The following is a 14,653-nucleotide window of genomic DNA, read 5'->3' on the forward strand; positions in this document are numbered from 1 at the left end:
GAACAGAGCCTCCTTGCTGCCCCACGAAGTGGCGCTGCTGGAAATCCCTGCTCATCAGCATCGTTTCTGCCTGGTTCGATAGAGTGGCTCTACAGCAGTTCCAGTTTCAGCTTAGTAAGCCATGTCAAGACAATCCAGCAGCTGATTTGTTTCTTCGCGCACGACACTGCGAGCAGGCTACGTTTTTCGTTTGTGCGACTGGTGCGCACGGTGGTGTTTGCTTTGTGTGCTGTGTCGAGGTTGCGGTGATGCAACGCGACATACGGAAACATCGCGTCAAGTGTCCAATGGCACCGACAGTGCCCACGCATACTGCGCTGGGGAATGCCAGCAAGCGGGTGCCAGGAGGCCTAGGATTTGTCACCTTCCGATGTGCTCCCTACTGACGCCGAAAATGTTCTGCTGAGACCTGCGCAGCGGTTGCAATGCGATTCCGGACACCGTCTCATTTGACAGTTTCACAGGTGCTGACACTGCTGTACTGACATGCGCAGAACTCGACGACGGCGAGATCATTCGTCAGGTTTCTGCTGCGCCGCCGGACAATGAGTCCGAGTCGGAAGATGACACACCATGTGCAATGCTGCCGTCGCATGCGGAGCATGTACAAGCAATGACTGTGCTTTCAGCCGCCTATAGTGACCGTACGACCCTCTCCGAGGTCCAGGCTTATCTGATTGCGCATAAACGGAACAGCATGCAACAGCGCACTCACAATTTCTTCACGCCTACTGTCGAGCCCGAATAAGTGCGTGGAAATAAAGAAATTTTTTTTCTTAATCTGCTTTTTCGGAGACCTGTTTATTCGGACATTTCTGCAGTCCCCGTGAGGTTCGAATAAACGGTCGGCGACTGCACAAGGATGCAGAGGCGACACCCAGCACCTCATTCTCCTTGTCTTTTGAACATGGCAACGCCGCTACAGAAGGAAGCACATCAACATGATTACAATTAGTGGCAATGACGTCATCTTCATAAGACATACCTCGCATTAAAAATGAAGAACATAAACACAGCGCCGATCTGTCAGCAGACGAAGGAAAAAGATGCGACATCTTGCACCTACACGCAGAGTGAAAGAAAGGATGCGAGATTTTCCTGTTGGTCACGTGGCTGCTGAAGTGGCTAGCCCCCAGGTGGTGTGGCCGCTTTGCTGCAGCTCGGTTTTTCCACTAGTGTGTATGCGCCTTTACAGTGAAATCTTGATATAACAAACTTGAGGGGACCGAAGCAAATTGTTCGTTATTCTGAAAGGTCGTAATAGTGAAAGCCGCAAAATTAACCATCCCGCCTATCAACCTATTAGTTGTAACTGTATCCCCAAAAGGATCCACAGAAACGTTGCTGATGGCTCTCGGCCCGTGCTGTTGCTATTTTCCATAGATTCCTTTGCCACGCACCACCGAAGCACTGTATAGTAAGAGTGGGGTGTGGAAAAGATAAGCTCACACTGAGAAAACAAACGACAAAGAGGAAGCTACATGTCACCTTCAAAGTGCAATGTTCCTTTTTGTTTGCTTGCTTTTCACATTCCTTGCCATGGACACCAACTATTTCGACTATTTCGCTTAAGGTGGAAAATGGAACTACTCCGAAGTGCAAGGGTGTGTAAATGACACCATCTGGGAAGTGTGACCACGTGGCATCCCCGCGAGCACAAAGGTTACATTTCACTGCGCGCATAGCTGCTACAACTGCAGAAAGAAGTGCGAAAAAAAAGGTGTGCACAAAAAGAAAGGCAAAAGACGAAGAGGTGAGCTTCAGTTGCTAGGCAACACTTGTCTGGGCGGAGCATGCACTAGCAAAATCCAATGCATCGTCGCCTCCGCAATAGAGAAAAAGTTCTCCTCTGGCAGTGTTTCAGGTTTTCCTAACCCATGTGCCACGGCGTCCCCTTTCGGCGCCTTGTCTGCTAGCCTTACTGTCCCAGTTGCCATGGAGGATACACAGAAATCTAAGAATCTGCAGGTTTCCGTTCGCTTCGTAAAGTGACGTCTCTGTCTAAATTGTCGCTTTGAATGGCGAGTGCTCAACCCATTTGCCCTACCGCTTGTACTGCCCGTGTGACCATACAGGACGTTTTGTACACAATTAAATTCATAGTTCGGTCATCGTGCTCCCACGCTGTTATTCTGGGATGGGATTTTCTCTCACGCCACAATGCCATCATCAATTGTGCTCGGGCTGAGATTGAACTTTTCCACCTTGGTGACCTGGCCTCCGTCGATGCTCATCCTGCCGCAAAAATTGCCGTGAAAGAAGACACCTGCATTCCCCCCTGCTCTTCAGCATTTGTACCAGTCTTCTGTAGTACCATATTCGACAGGACGGTCTTCTTCATGCCCTCTCATCACTTTGTTACCCGAAAAGCGCTTCCTTTGCCATTTGCAGCTCTTGACCTTGCCGCCGGTGTCAGCACAATGCCCATTTACTATCATCTTTCATCACCGCTATCACTGCTTCGCCACGAATGGCTTGGTTACGTCGAGCCGGTCGATTCAACACGAATTGTCTCCGTCCTCAACGAAGTGCCTTCTACTGCCGTCCCTGAACTGAGTGCCCTCTCCGTACCCGACTCAACATGGACTGGTGTGTCCAGCCCATTCATCGCCGAAGATCTGACGCATTCGCAGCGATCTCAACTTCTCGCAATCCTTCAGCACTTCCGCCGTTCTTTCAACGTTGCGTAAACATCTCTTGGCCGTGCATCGACGGTCGAGCATTACATCGACACTGGCTCTAACTCACCGCTGTGACAAAGACCATATTGCGTGTATGCTAAGGAATGTCGCGTCATTGCAGACCAGGACGATGACATGCTCTGTCGAGGCGTCATTCAACCTTCACAAAGCCCATGGGCCCCTCCCGTGGTCCTTGTCACAAGAAAAGACGGTTCCATCCGCTTCTGTGTTGATTTTTGACGGTTGAACAAGATTACGCTGAAGGACGTCTACCCATTACCACGCATCGATGATGCCCTGGACTGTTTGCAGGCAGCCGAGTTCTTTTCTTCGCTGGATTTGCGGTCAGGCTACTGGCAGGTTTCGATGGCAGAGGCCGATCGCCTGAAAACTGCCTTTGTTACACCAGACGGCTTGTATGAATTCACTGTCCTGCCTTTCGGACTTTGCAACGCACCTGCTACATTCTAAAGAATGATGGATAATGTTCTGTGTGGCTTCAAATGGAAAATCTGTCTTTGCTATCTTGACGACATTGCGGTGTTCACCCCTGATTTCGCAACGCACCTGCTCCGCCTCCCGCACGTACTCACTTGCTTGACCAACGCCAGGTTGCAACTTAACCTGAAGAAGTGTCGATTTGCAGTTCGTCAGCTCACAATTTTAGGCCATGTCGTATCAAAGGAGGGCATTCGCCCGGATCCCGAGAAGCTACGTGCTGTTACTGCGTTCCCAAAACCTACCATTATGAAAGAGCTACGCAGTTTTATCGGCCTCTGCTCTAACTTCTGGTGATTCGTTCGAAACTTTGCGTCAATTATGCCGCCTCTCACGCAGCTCCTTGGTGGTGCTAGAGATCTCTCATCTTGCTCTCTAGCGTGTGATGACGCCTTCATAACCTTGCGCCATCTTCTCACGACGCCACCCATTCTTCGCCATTTTGACCCTCAAGCGCCAACCGAAATCCATACCGATGCAAGCAGTGTAGGCCTTGGCGCTGTGTTGGCACAGCGTCAACCTGGCTACACAGAATACGTCGTCGCATACGCGAGTCACACGTTAACCAAGGCGGAGACCAATTACAGCATTACAGAAAAAGAGTGTTTGGCCATTGTGTGGGCGCTTGGCAAGTTTCGCCCATATTTATAAGGCCGATTGTTTGATGTAGTGACCGACCACCATGCACTATGTTGGCTGTCGACGCTCAAAGATTCATCGGGCCGCTTTGCCCGCTGGGCATTGCGTATCCAAGAATATGACATCCACGTGGTTTACCGTTCCGGGCGAAAGCACTCCGACGCTGACGCGCTATCCCGATCGCCGCTTCCCCTGAAGGCCAGTCACGGCTACTCCGGCGAGTGCACATTATCCTCTCTGGACGTTGACACTATCGCTGCTGCACAGCATAATGATCCCTGGACTGCATCTCTGCTCGAACTTCTCTCGGATACGTCGAACGATCCAGCGTCACGTACGCTTCGGCGCCAAGCTTCTCATTTTGCGATTCGAGACCAGCTATTATATCGACGCAACTACGCCCCAAAGGGACGGACCTGGTTACTCGTCATTCCGAGAATCTTGCGGTCAGAGCTCTGCTCCTCGTTACACGTCGACCCTCAGTGGGGCCACGCGGGAGTCTTCAAGACCTAAGAAAGGCTTCGACACCGCTATTACTGGCGAGAAATGTACAATTTCGTTCGAAAGTTTGTCCGCTCTTGTCATGAGTGCCAACACCGCAAAGCCCCATCGCACAACTCCACCGGTGAACTCCAGCCTTTACAATGCCCATCCCGACCCTTTGATTGCGTGGGCATATATCTCTACGGGCCACTTCCGTTGACTCCTACCGGCAACAGGTGGATAATCGTTGTGGTAGACCACTTAAGCCGTTATGCAGAGACTGCTGCTCTACCAAATGCTGCAGTGCAGGAGGTCGCCAATTTCATACTTCGCCGTTTTCTCCTTCGTCATGGAGGTCCACGTGAACTTTTAAGCGACAGAGGCCGCGCCTTCTTATCCGAAGTCATCGAACAGCTGCTTATTGAATGCGCTATTGTTCATCGTAAATGCACTGCTTATCACCCACAGACTAACGGTACCACATAACGCTTTGATCGAACTCTTGGTGACATGCTCATCATGTATGTCTCACCTGATCACTCTAATTGAGACCTAGTTCTTCTGTTTGTCACCTACACCTACAGCACCGCAACTCAGGCCACTACCAGATTCTCACCCTTTTACCTTCTTTACGGCTGTCATCCTTCACACACAATCGACATCATTCTGCCCTACCTGCCGGACCCATCCGAATGCCTGCCGATCTCGGAAGCCGCCAGATACGCCGAGGAATGTCGCCAGCTGGCCCGCCGATTCACCTCGGAAGACCACAACCGTCAAAAAGCCGTTCACGATGGCCAGAACTCGACTCCCACTTTTCTCCCGGGCGCTCTCGCCTGGTTGTTCGTGCCACACTGCAGGCCTGGGCTCGCTTCAAAACTCCTTCCGAAGTACGACGGGCAATACCGCGTTCTCACAAGAACATCACCCGTTAATTACCTGGTTGAGCCGCTAACGCCACCGTCCGACATGCGACGTCCAACATGCGACGTCGTAACCGCGAAGTCGTTCACGTTCAGCGTCTCAAGCCGTATTACCATTCTACCGTCCCTCCAGAAAATTAAGTCGCCAGGATGGCTCCTTTATTTCCGCGGGGCCATTGTAAGGAAGATAACGAACATGCGCACAGAGTCAGCAGCATCGGTGCATCCTAGAACCGGCGGTTGCTACGAACCCCAATAAATCTCCTGTATAATATTATTTCGTAGTACTGAGGCATTGTTAACATGACATGGAAACTGAATAATGCTCGTTATTCTAAAAAGCTCAGTATTAAGTGCATTGTACTGAAATCTTTTTACATTTAATTTATAAGCAGTCGGCAGGGGATTTATGAAAAGATTATTAATGTGGTGTTCGTAGTAACAAGGTTTCACTGTATAATGCAGCCGCTTATAGTGCAGCACCAAATATAATGCAGTGTTTTTTTACTCCCAACTATCTTCACACACGACATAATGCATATGCTTACCGCTTATAGTGCAGTCGCACGAGACTAAATATTGGTTATAATGCGGTCGCCGGAAATCAAATTGTCGCTATTCCCTCGTCCAGAAGATGAGGCCAATGAGGAGGAGCGAGCGAACAAACCAGAAATGAAAGGGAAGAAGAAGAAATAGTTTAAAGGACCCCTGAAACGGTTCGGACAAATTTTGTAGACGCGTAGGGTACACCTTAAGTAGAACATTCGCACCACAATTTAAGTGAAGCGTTACGTATTAATGGAGCTACAAGCGATTAGAAGCTGCCCTCCTCCCTAGCCATGCTTTTCCTCCTCAACTCGTTCGCCGAGCGAGCGGGGCTAAGCTCCGCCTTCACTGGTTCAGCGTCACGATGCGACGTCACATCGTCCACTTCCAGTTGTTTTGGAGCCCGCCCCCGCCTGCGCGAGACCGCTCCACTAGCCCCTTGGCCGTCGACTCCAAGCGAGAGCTATCGAAGCAGCGTGCATTGCGAGCATTCTGTCGTAGCGCCGAACGTGTCTTGTATTCCGGTAACCACAGGCAAGCTGGTCATTTCGGCAAATGACTGTAGGCATAAACTCAAGCTGATGAAGGAACTTTACCGTACACGTACGTGAGCGGCCCGATCGGTCTGCACGGTCCATACACTTGTTGGTGCAGAGCTTAACCAGCCAAACAAAGCGCTAATATTGTTCTAACCAAGTGTAAAACATTTTAAGCATTTATAAAAACAACGTGTTCATGATTACACTCCTGCAAAAAATACACACCAGCAGCAAAGAAGAATACATTTCGTTGCTGCTACTGTGTATGGTTGAGCTCTGTGCCACCAGGTGGCTGCACCGTGCAGACCATTCGCATTTGCCCTTCTGCTCATCTCATGGCTCATCCCGTTACGCCAAAGTCAAGCGGCCAGACTCTGTCCCCTTGCGATTGCGTTTTCCCTAATACCGGACTCGCGAAACGCTATTGCGTTAGTAATCTTCCGGTGTAAAGTGACGGCCACAAATGCGCAAATCCTGGCGCCGATCGGATAGCGGCAGTCCGATGCGCAGCAGCCAGTTCGCTCGTACGCTGCCTTGCAGAGGGACACGATGTCGCAGCTTGACATATTGCCAGTCGCTACGTTTGCAGTCCACAAGGCAACAAAGTCGAATCATAGTGCTCGCGAAAAGACTGAGACCGACTCTGACCGCGGAGCTCTCTTCAAAATGGAGTACGTTGTAACACAAGCAGACGACACACGCTCTGTGCCGGAAGTGCTTAAGTGTACTGAAAAATTTTTCTTGTGCATTCTCTTTATGTTATTTTCTTTTCATAAAAACAAATTAACTAACATTCCAACTATTACGAAGATCATTTGTTTACCATAAAATTGGAAAAATTATCGATCACGCGCCCTTGTCAGCCAATCGGATAGCTCGCCCCACTGACGTCGTATGGGTGATTTCGGTCATATGGGTAGGGGCGGCTTAAAATTCCGCCGAGCAGTGTGCTGCGATCGGCAGCAATGTGCATATTTAAAACCTTATAATAAATTACACGCCTTACGCGGAGCACTTAGATGTGTCAATTAATGATCAGAAGGACCTACTCTAATGACTCAATACGTTTGTAGAAAATCGTCAAAAGCGTTTCAGGGTGCCTTTAATGATTGGAAAATGTAGAGAGGTCGGCCGGATATTGGAGCATCTGGCCTGACTCTACGTAAGGGAAGGGGAAGAAAAAGGGTCACAATGGTGGATGATAATGGGAGGAACGAAGTGAAGGACACATTACACAACTGGTATCACAGGCGTGAGTCCAGGCCCGTGTCACCTAGGAAACGTGAAAAAGCACGCATTGTCTCTGTCGTCTGCCAACTCTGTGGCCATGCGCCTAGCAAGAGGTCCTCCGACAGTGGTCCATTTTGTAAATGTCTCAATGTATCTGCCATTGTCAGTCTTTCGCGCGCATACTCAGGGCACACCACGAGCACATGTTCTATAGTGTCTACAGTACCACACACTGAACAGTCCGGGGAGTCTGTCCGTCCAATAATGTGCAAATATTTGCGCGTGAAGGCGACGCCTAATCGCAGTCTGTGTATCAGGCATGCATGAGGGCGTGGAATTCCACGCAGAATAGGAAATTTCATATCGGGATCCAGCCTTTTAGGGCGGACGTGACGAGCATCTGGCTGGGCCCAGTATCTTCTCGTCGCACTCCTCATTAATTCCGACAGGAGGCATGTGCTGTCCGGTCGGGAGAATGGCACTACAGTTCGCAGGCCATTGCTGAGGGCGCGTCTGGCTGCAGCATCTGCCATCTCATTACCGTTGAGCCCACAGTGTCCTGGGATCCATTGGAACACTATGCGGTGGTGTTTTTCTTGAGCGCATGAAAGTAGCTCGGCGATCTGCAGTGCCAGAACCTGATATGCGGTGTGGCGCAGGAAGCATCCCAAAATTTGCAGCGCGGCTTTTGAGTCCGTGAAAATGCACCACTCTTGAGGTCTTTCCCCGCAGATGTGTTGAATCGCTTCCCGAATAGCCACAAGCTCTGCAGCGGTTGATGTATAATTATGGTCTAGTATGAAACCTCAAGTCATCTGTTGGGCTGGTATCACCACAGCTGCTGTCGATGCCTTTGGTGACGCGGAGCCGTCTGTGTAAACGTGAACATATGTCTGGTATTCTGACCAGATGTACGCGAGAGCAAGTTGTTGTAGTCCACTGACGGGAACCAATGATTTCTTTTGTATGCCGGGGACATGTACGCATACGAAAGGTTGAACCATCATCCATGGTGGTTTCACGGGGTGATATGGAAGGGCATAGCCTGATGTTATGTGGGGTAGATAGCAGCGGAGTGCACTTGTGAAACTGCTGTCAGGCCGCAGAACCGACGTCAATGGATGGCAATGGTGTCGTGTCAGTAAGCGTAAATACACACGAAGTGGTTCGTGGGACAGGTATATTGATAATGGGCATACGTGGGCTTCCTCAATTGTGCCTTTGTTGGAGGCACGCCGTGGCAACCCGATGCATATTTCGAGTGCCTGCGCTTGGACGCTCTCTAATGTCCGTAAGCAGGAAATGCTCAAGTTTGAGAGTATCGGAAGGCTGTATCGAATGTAGCCTACGAAAAGAGACTGATAAAGTCTTAGTACAGTCGCCAACCGATTTTCCGGACTCCTAAAATTCGGACATGCCCGATTATTTGGTCAGCTTCACGGCACCGCCATTCCCGCCATAGACCATAATGTATAACAACTGCCGAAAGTTCGGACACGTTGCAACCTCTCGTCTGATTTTTCGGACACTCCTTCAGCCAACTCGATCGAGAGCATCATGCACCGACTATGACCGGCGCATAGTTCGACTTGCTGAACACCATTTTTGTTTTGAACAGAGCCTCCTTGCTGCCCCACGAAGTGGCGCTACTGGAAATCCCCGCTCATCAGCATCGTTTCTGCCTGGTTCGATAGAGTGGCTCTACAGCAGTTCCAGTTTCAGCTTAGTAAGCCAAGTCAAGACAATCCAGCAGCTGATTTGTTTCTTCGCGCACGACGCTGCGAGCAGGCTACGTTTTTCGTTTGTGCGACTGGTGTCGGCACGGTGGTGTTTGCTTTGTGTGCTGTGTCGAGGTTTCGGTGATCCAACGCGGCGCACGGAAACATCGCGTCAAGTGTCCAATGGCACCGACAGTGCCCACGCATACTGCGCTGGGGAATGCCGGCAAGCGGGTGCCGGGAGGCCTAAGATTTGTCGCCATCCGATGTGCTCCCTACGGACGCGGAAAATGTTCTGCCGAGACCTGCGCAGTGGTTGCATTGCGATTCCGGACACCGTCTCATTTGACAGTTTCACAGGTGCTGACACTGCAGTACTGACATGCGCAGAACTCAACGACGGCGAGATCATTCGTCAGGTTTCTGCTGCACCGCCGGACGATGACTCCGAGTCTGAAGATGACACACAACGTGCTACGCTGCCGTCGCATGCGGAGCGTGCACAAACAGTGACCGTTCGACACTCTCCGAGATTTAGGCTTATCTGACTGCGCGTAAACGGAACAGCGTGCAACGGCGCATTCACGATTTCTTCAAGCCTACTGCCGAGCCCGAATAAGCACGTGGAAATAAAGGATTTCATTTTTTTTTTTTAATCTGCTTTTTCGGACACCTGTTTATTCGGACATTTCCGCAGTCCCCGTGAGGTCCGAATAAACGGTTGGCGACTGTAATGAGCCTTCCGTGGGGCCCCATTTCATGCCTGTTGTGAAGCAAAGAACATGGCAAAACAGATTAAGTTTTGCTTCAACATATTAACATGCCTCGTCCATGACAAATCGCGGTCGATGATAATGCCCAGGAATCTGTGGTGGAAGACATAAGGTATTATGACACCGTTAATGGAGATCGGGTAGCGACAGATGGATTTAAAGATTGCTGGCTAAGTGGGCACACGGACATTGTTGGCTAGGTGACAGAGAAGCTTTATGCTCCAGCCACTTGTCAGCCGCATGTAGTCCGCGTCGAATGCCTACACATTGTCGCATTTTGGCTCTTCAGTTTGTGCACACAAAGTAAATACAGTCGCCGACCAACTTTTTTCGGACACGGACAGGGTCGCAAAAATGTCTGAATGTTCCGCAGGCGGGTTAAACGAATTTTGATGGTAAAACAAATTTGTTGTTTTTTTTAAATCTCCACCAGGGATATATCGGCCAAGGCTGCAAGTGTGATTGGTTAGAACAGTGTTTGCCTGAGCTCGCTGGTTGCACGTAGCACAACTGGTTTCCAGCAGAATGTTCTGACCTGGACAGGAAGAGACGACAACACACGCTGGACTAGCAACTGAATGTTTATTATTGATTTCCTGCACTTCTTATAGCACAAGACAGCCAATGCTTCTTTTTTTTGTCACGCCGATTATCCGATTCCTGAGGTTGAAATATCATCTTTGCTTAAGTAGCCCTTTTTTTTTCTGTTAGTAGTATTGATGGTGTACTGATGCAAGATTTCCCACTTCTTTCAATTGCCACGGCTTCTAAAATTTCGCGCGTCAGCTTGTCTTTACTTTTTGATAAAACTTTCATGTCATGGAATTGAACAGTATACTGGTGCTGGCGATAATGAAAAGCAAGATGCCCAGTGGAGATTCCTTCCAGAGATGCTGCATGCTCTTGTGTCCTGTCATTGACACACTTTTGTCCTATATATCATCGGCCACATAATAAAGATATACAGTCAACGACTGAATTTTCGGACGCCCAAATTTTCAGACATGCCTGATATTTCGGACGTCTTCGCAGCACCGCCACGAGCCCCATAGAATCAATGTATAAGGACATCTGAAGTTTCGGACGCTCGAACCCCGCGCCGTCCAATTTTCCGGACTTTTTGACGCGACGGACGGCCCTTTGGCTCCACGCGCAGCGCCCTTGCGAAAGAAATCGACTTGCAGTCGAAGCATATCACCGCTTTGAACAACTAGCCGAATCTAGCTGTCACACACCAATTTAATCTGGCCACGCTGGCTATGTTCATCGCCGCAAATGGCCGCACTTCCGCTTCCAGCGGAGTTTCCGGAGCGGCGCTATTTCGTTTGTTTGCGCAGGCCACGTTTTGGCTAGCGTGGTGTGGTTGTGCTGTTGTGTCAAGTGTGCTCTGCGACGCTAGGCCTAGGTGTTTCGACGTTCGTCAGCAAACTCCACTGTTCGCAACTTGAGGATTTCGCTTGCCTTCGATGGCCCCCACTCCGTCTTCGTCGTCCTCGTGGATGGCATCAAAGCGCGGAAAGCAGTACCGTACCCACGGAAATAACTTTTGAACAGTTTGTTGACGCTGACAACGAGCTCAACTTCTGCGCAGAACTGACTGACGAGGGAATAGTCCGTCAGGTTGTGGGGGATTCAGAAGACTCCGATGTTGAAAATGAGGAGCCAATGCCTACGCCGCCTACAAGCGCCGAGTTGACGCGAGCACTGTTGACTCTTTCATCGGTGTACAGTGCTGACATGACCCTTGCTCAGATCGAGGCGAATATGATCGCATGCAACCTAAACGCCGTCCATACAACAATCAACAAGTTCTTCAAGCCACTGCAGCAATAACACTGGCTGCCCGACGATGCACATGTATATAATAAACCGGCAGTCGGCTGCATACAGAGTTTTTGAACGCCTGTTTTTATAGCACCTTCATTGATGCTTTGGCAGGGTTTCGGAAGATTGGCACTTCGCCCTTTACCTCTAGATCTAAGAAAAAGAGAAAAAAGGTGCGGTTTTTTGCATGCATTCATTTTTTCGGACTGGCTAAATTTTCGGACGTTTTTACGTTCCCTAGAGGGTCCGAAAAATCGGTCGTTGACTGTATCATATAGCACCCCTGTTTTGCAGGTAGTGTGCTTCTTCTTGTGATTTCTTGTGCATTGCTTATTTTGCAGGCCATAATTGACTTGTGCGCACATTGAATACTCCTTGTTTTGTGCTGAGCATACAACTGTGATGGCTTCCTTTCTGGCTATCTTCTTTAGCTTGTGGGTTAGGCCGTGTTCATAAGGCACAACGGCGACCTTCTTCCTTTTCCGTAGAACATTTGATTCTTGTTGAACCTTGCTATTCAAAAGTGTCGTATTCTTTAGCAACCCTTCGACGACTGCTGTAAGCAGACCTTTGGGATAGCCAGCGTTGTTGAGCCTGGTTACCTGGTGCATGAACCTCTCTTCTATTACGTGATGACACGAATTGTTTAGGGCAGCCTGTAGCACTGTGGCCATAATGGCTCATTTTACATTCTTGTAATGGTTGGAAACATATGGCAGGAACCCGTTGCAAGAGCGGGTTTCGTACTTCCAGCATGTGTGCTTCTTTTCGAATTGTGCTGTGTGATTCGTGTTCGCCCGTCGTCGTGACTCTGAAACGCTGTCAGTTTAAACACTGTTCCGTAAGTTCATCAGTTCAGATCGTTGCCCACACACAAGCTTTCCACATCCCTACTATACACACACACACTAACTTTTGCTATATGTGTTTGTGGTAGTTGCTGGCTGATCGCCTGCAAGCTACACTTTCCACACACTGACCTTAGTCTGTGCGTGATCTCACGCCATATCAACATGCATTTGTCTATAGGTACGAACATATATCAGGGGCGAGCTTCCCGTCATAAAATACCACCCGACACCCATAATCAGTTGCCTTATCAGCCTTATTGCACTGTCAAGTATCACACTGTGATGCTTGACAGTGCAAGAGAGGAATAATGAACGTCTTTGAGACTGGTTGTACCAAAACTGATTGCACAAGCACTCTTTCTTTGAAACTTTCCGGGAATTAAATTGATTTTCTTGCAACATGGTGAAAGTGCATCATGTAACGCCTGTATTTTTGTTGTGCTTGTTTTCTCTTGCTTTTTGTAATGTAAAAGTCACAGTGTGCTTCTGATTCTGCGACCCTCACCTGCGCTTTCCTGGGTATCTGGTCTCGGAGGTGCAGCGAGGTGTCTGTGTTGAGACGCGACCGGGAGATGGCCACCACATCTGCAAAGGAGCTCTCAGTGGATGAGCCCACTAGCTTTGCCAGGAAGCGCTTGAAGGAGATGATAGCTTGCAGATAGTTTTCCACATCTTGCCCCGCAATGCTGCTAGCAAACACGTCGGCCAAGTTCCCCGCACCGCAGTCCTTCGCCGGTGAAACCAGGTTGAGCGTCCACAGTGGCCGCACAAGACGTGAAAAGTAGACGTAGCAGCCATCGTGACGGCCAGAGAACACCACCTCGGCGGTGGACTGTTGCGGCACGATTGGCGTCGACAGCGGCGGCCCCGTTGGCCTCCAGCCAAGTGGCCGAGTCGGTTGCATGCCTAGAGGCGAGCCAAAGCTGCTGAGTGGCCGTCCCTGGCTTCCGTGCAGCGGGGTGCTGGCCCACACCGGGGAAGCGAGGAACGACGCGGCCGGTGGCGGCTGCTGTTCCACCAGCTTGGCTTCCCCGCCGTAGCGCAACAACGCCTGGGTGGCCCGCTCAGCCAGCTGCACGTCTGCGGGGTTGCAGGCGAGGACGAGGCAGATGGCACTTGCCTGGACCTCACCATGCAGCGAGAAGAAGGCCCGCACGGCGTCTTCAGATGTGGCAGGGTTCTGCAGGAAGCCACGCAGTGTGTCCACAGGCCGAGGCTTCTCGTACACACTGCAGCTAGTGCGTGAGAGCAGCACAAACTTGTGAGGTCCTTCCATGTGCTGCGTGACCACCACCGGAGGGTCGGAGGGTATGACCACACCGCCAGCCATGCCGATGGTGCACTGCGGCTGCGGGGCATGCTGGGAACTCACGCTGGCCAGGCAGCAGACGCCAGCATCTACTGGTCCAAACGTGGACGACTCCATGAAGCACGGCTGGAACGGGTAGGCATCGGCAGCCAGGGTCCAGAAGACGTCCTTGTCCTCGCTATGGGCAGCCACCAGCACGGTAGTTCCCCGGTGGCAGAGTGCGGTGCGCACGGCACGTACCCGCTGTGGAGGTGCGTGCGAGGTAAAGCCCGGTGGCAGACGAACGTGCAGCAGCGCCAGGGTTGAAGGCCGAGCCTCAGGTCCCCCATGCGAGATGGTCGTCAGGTACAGGCGCACACCTGTCATATTTAAGTGCATGTGAGCCCTTCCTTTAGTGCCTCTCGTGTTCAGAAGAGCTCCCTGTTTCTCAACAAAATTTCACCACAAATTATAAAATAACGAAGGCCTTTATTCAGATGGCATTAGGTGGCGTAAATTCAAGCCAGCTGCTCATGCTAGTCATGGTCATACTTTCATTGGGCATACATTCCTATTTATTTAGTTGAACTATCGTTAACTTACTTAACCAATAAGGTGTCAATGCAAAGTTGAAAGAGATAATCAGAAATTACCAGTAAC

The 14,653-nt window shown here is 50.3% G+C and overlaps 1 protein-coding gene across 1 annotated transcript in view; it reads right to left on the reverse strand.

Moving 5' to 3' along the window:
• Nup154 (nuclear pore complex protein Nup154) overlaps positions 1–14,653 on the reverse strand; it is a 280,785-nt gene that overhangs the window by 154,384 nt on the left and 111,748 nt on the right. The window contains exon 5 of the mRNA XM_075703099.1: positions 13,211–14,373. Within this exon, the coding sequence (XP_075559214.1) occupies positions 13,211–14,373 (1,163 nt within the window). The remainder of the gene's footprint in view (positions 1–13,210; positions 14,374–14,653) is intronic.

The sequence above is a fragment of the Dermacentor variabilis genome, chromosome 8 (genome assembly GCF_050947875.1).
Source record: "Dermacentor variabilis isolate Ectoservices chromosome 8, ASM5094787v1, whole genome shotgun sequence".
Taxonomy (NCBI): Eukaryota; Metazoa; Arthropoda; class Arachnida; order Ixodida; family Ixodidae; genus Dermacentor; species Dermacentor variabilis.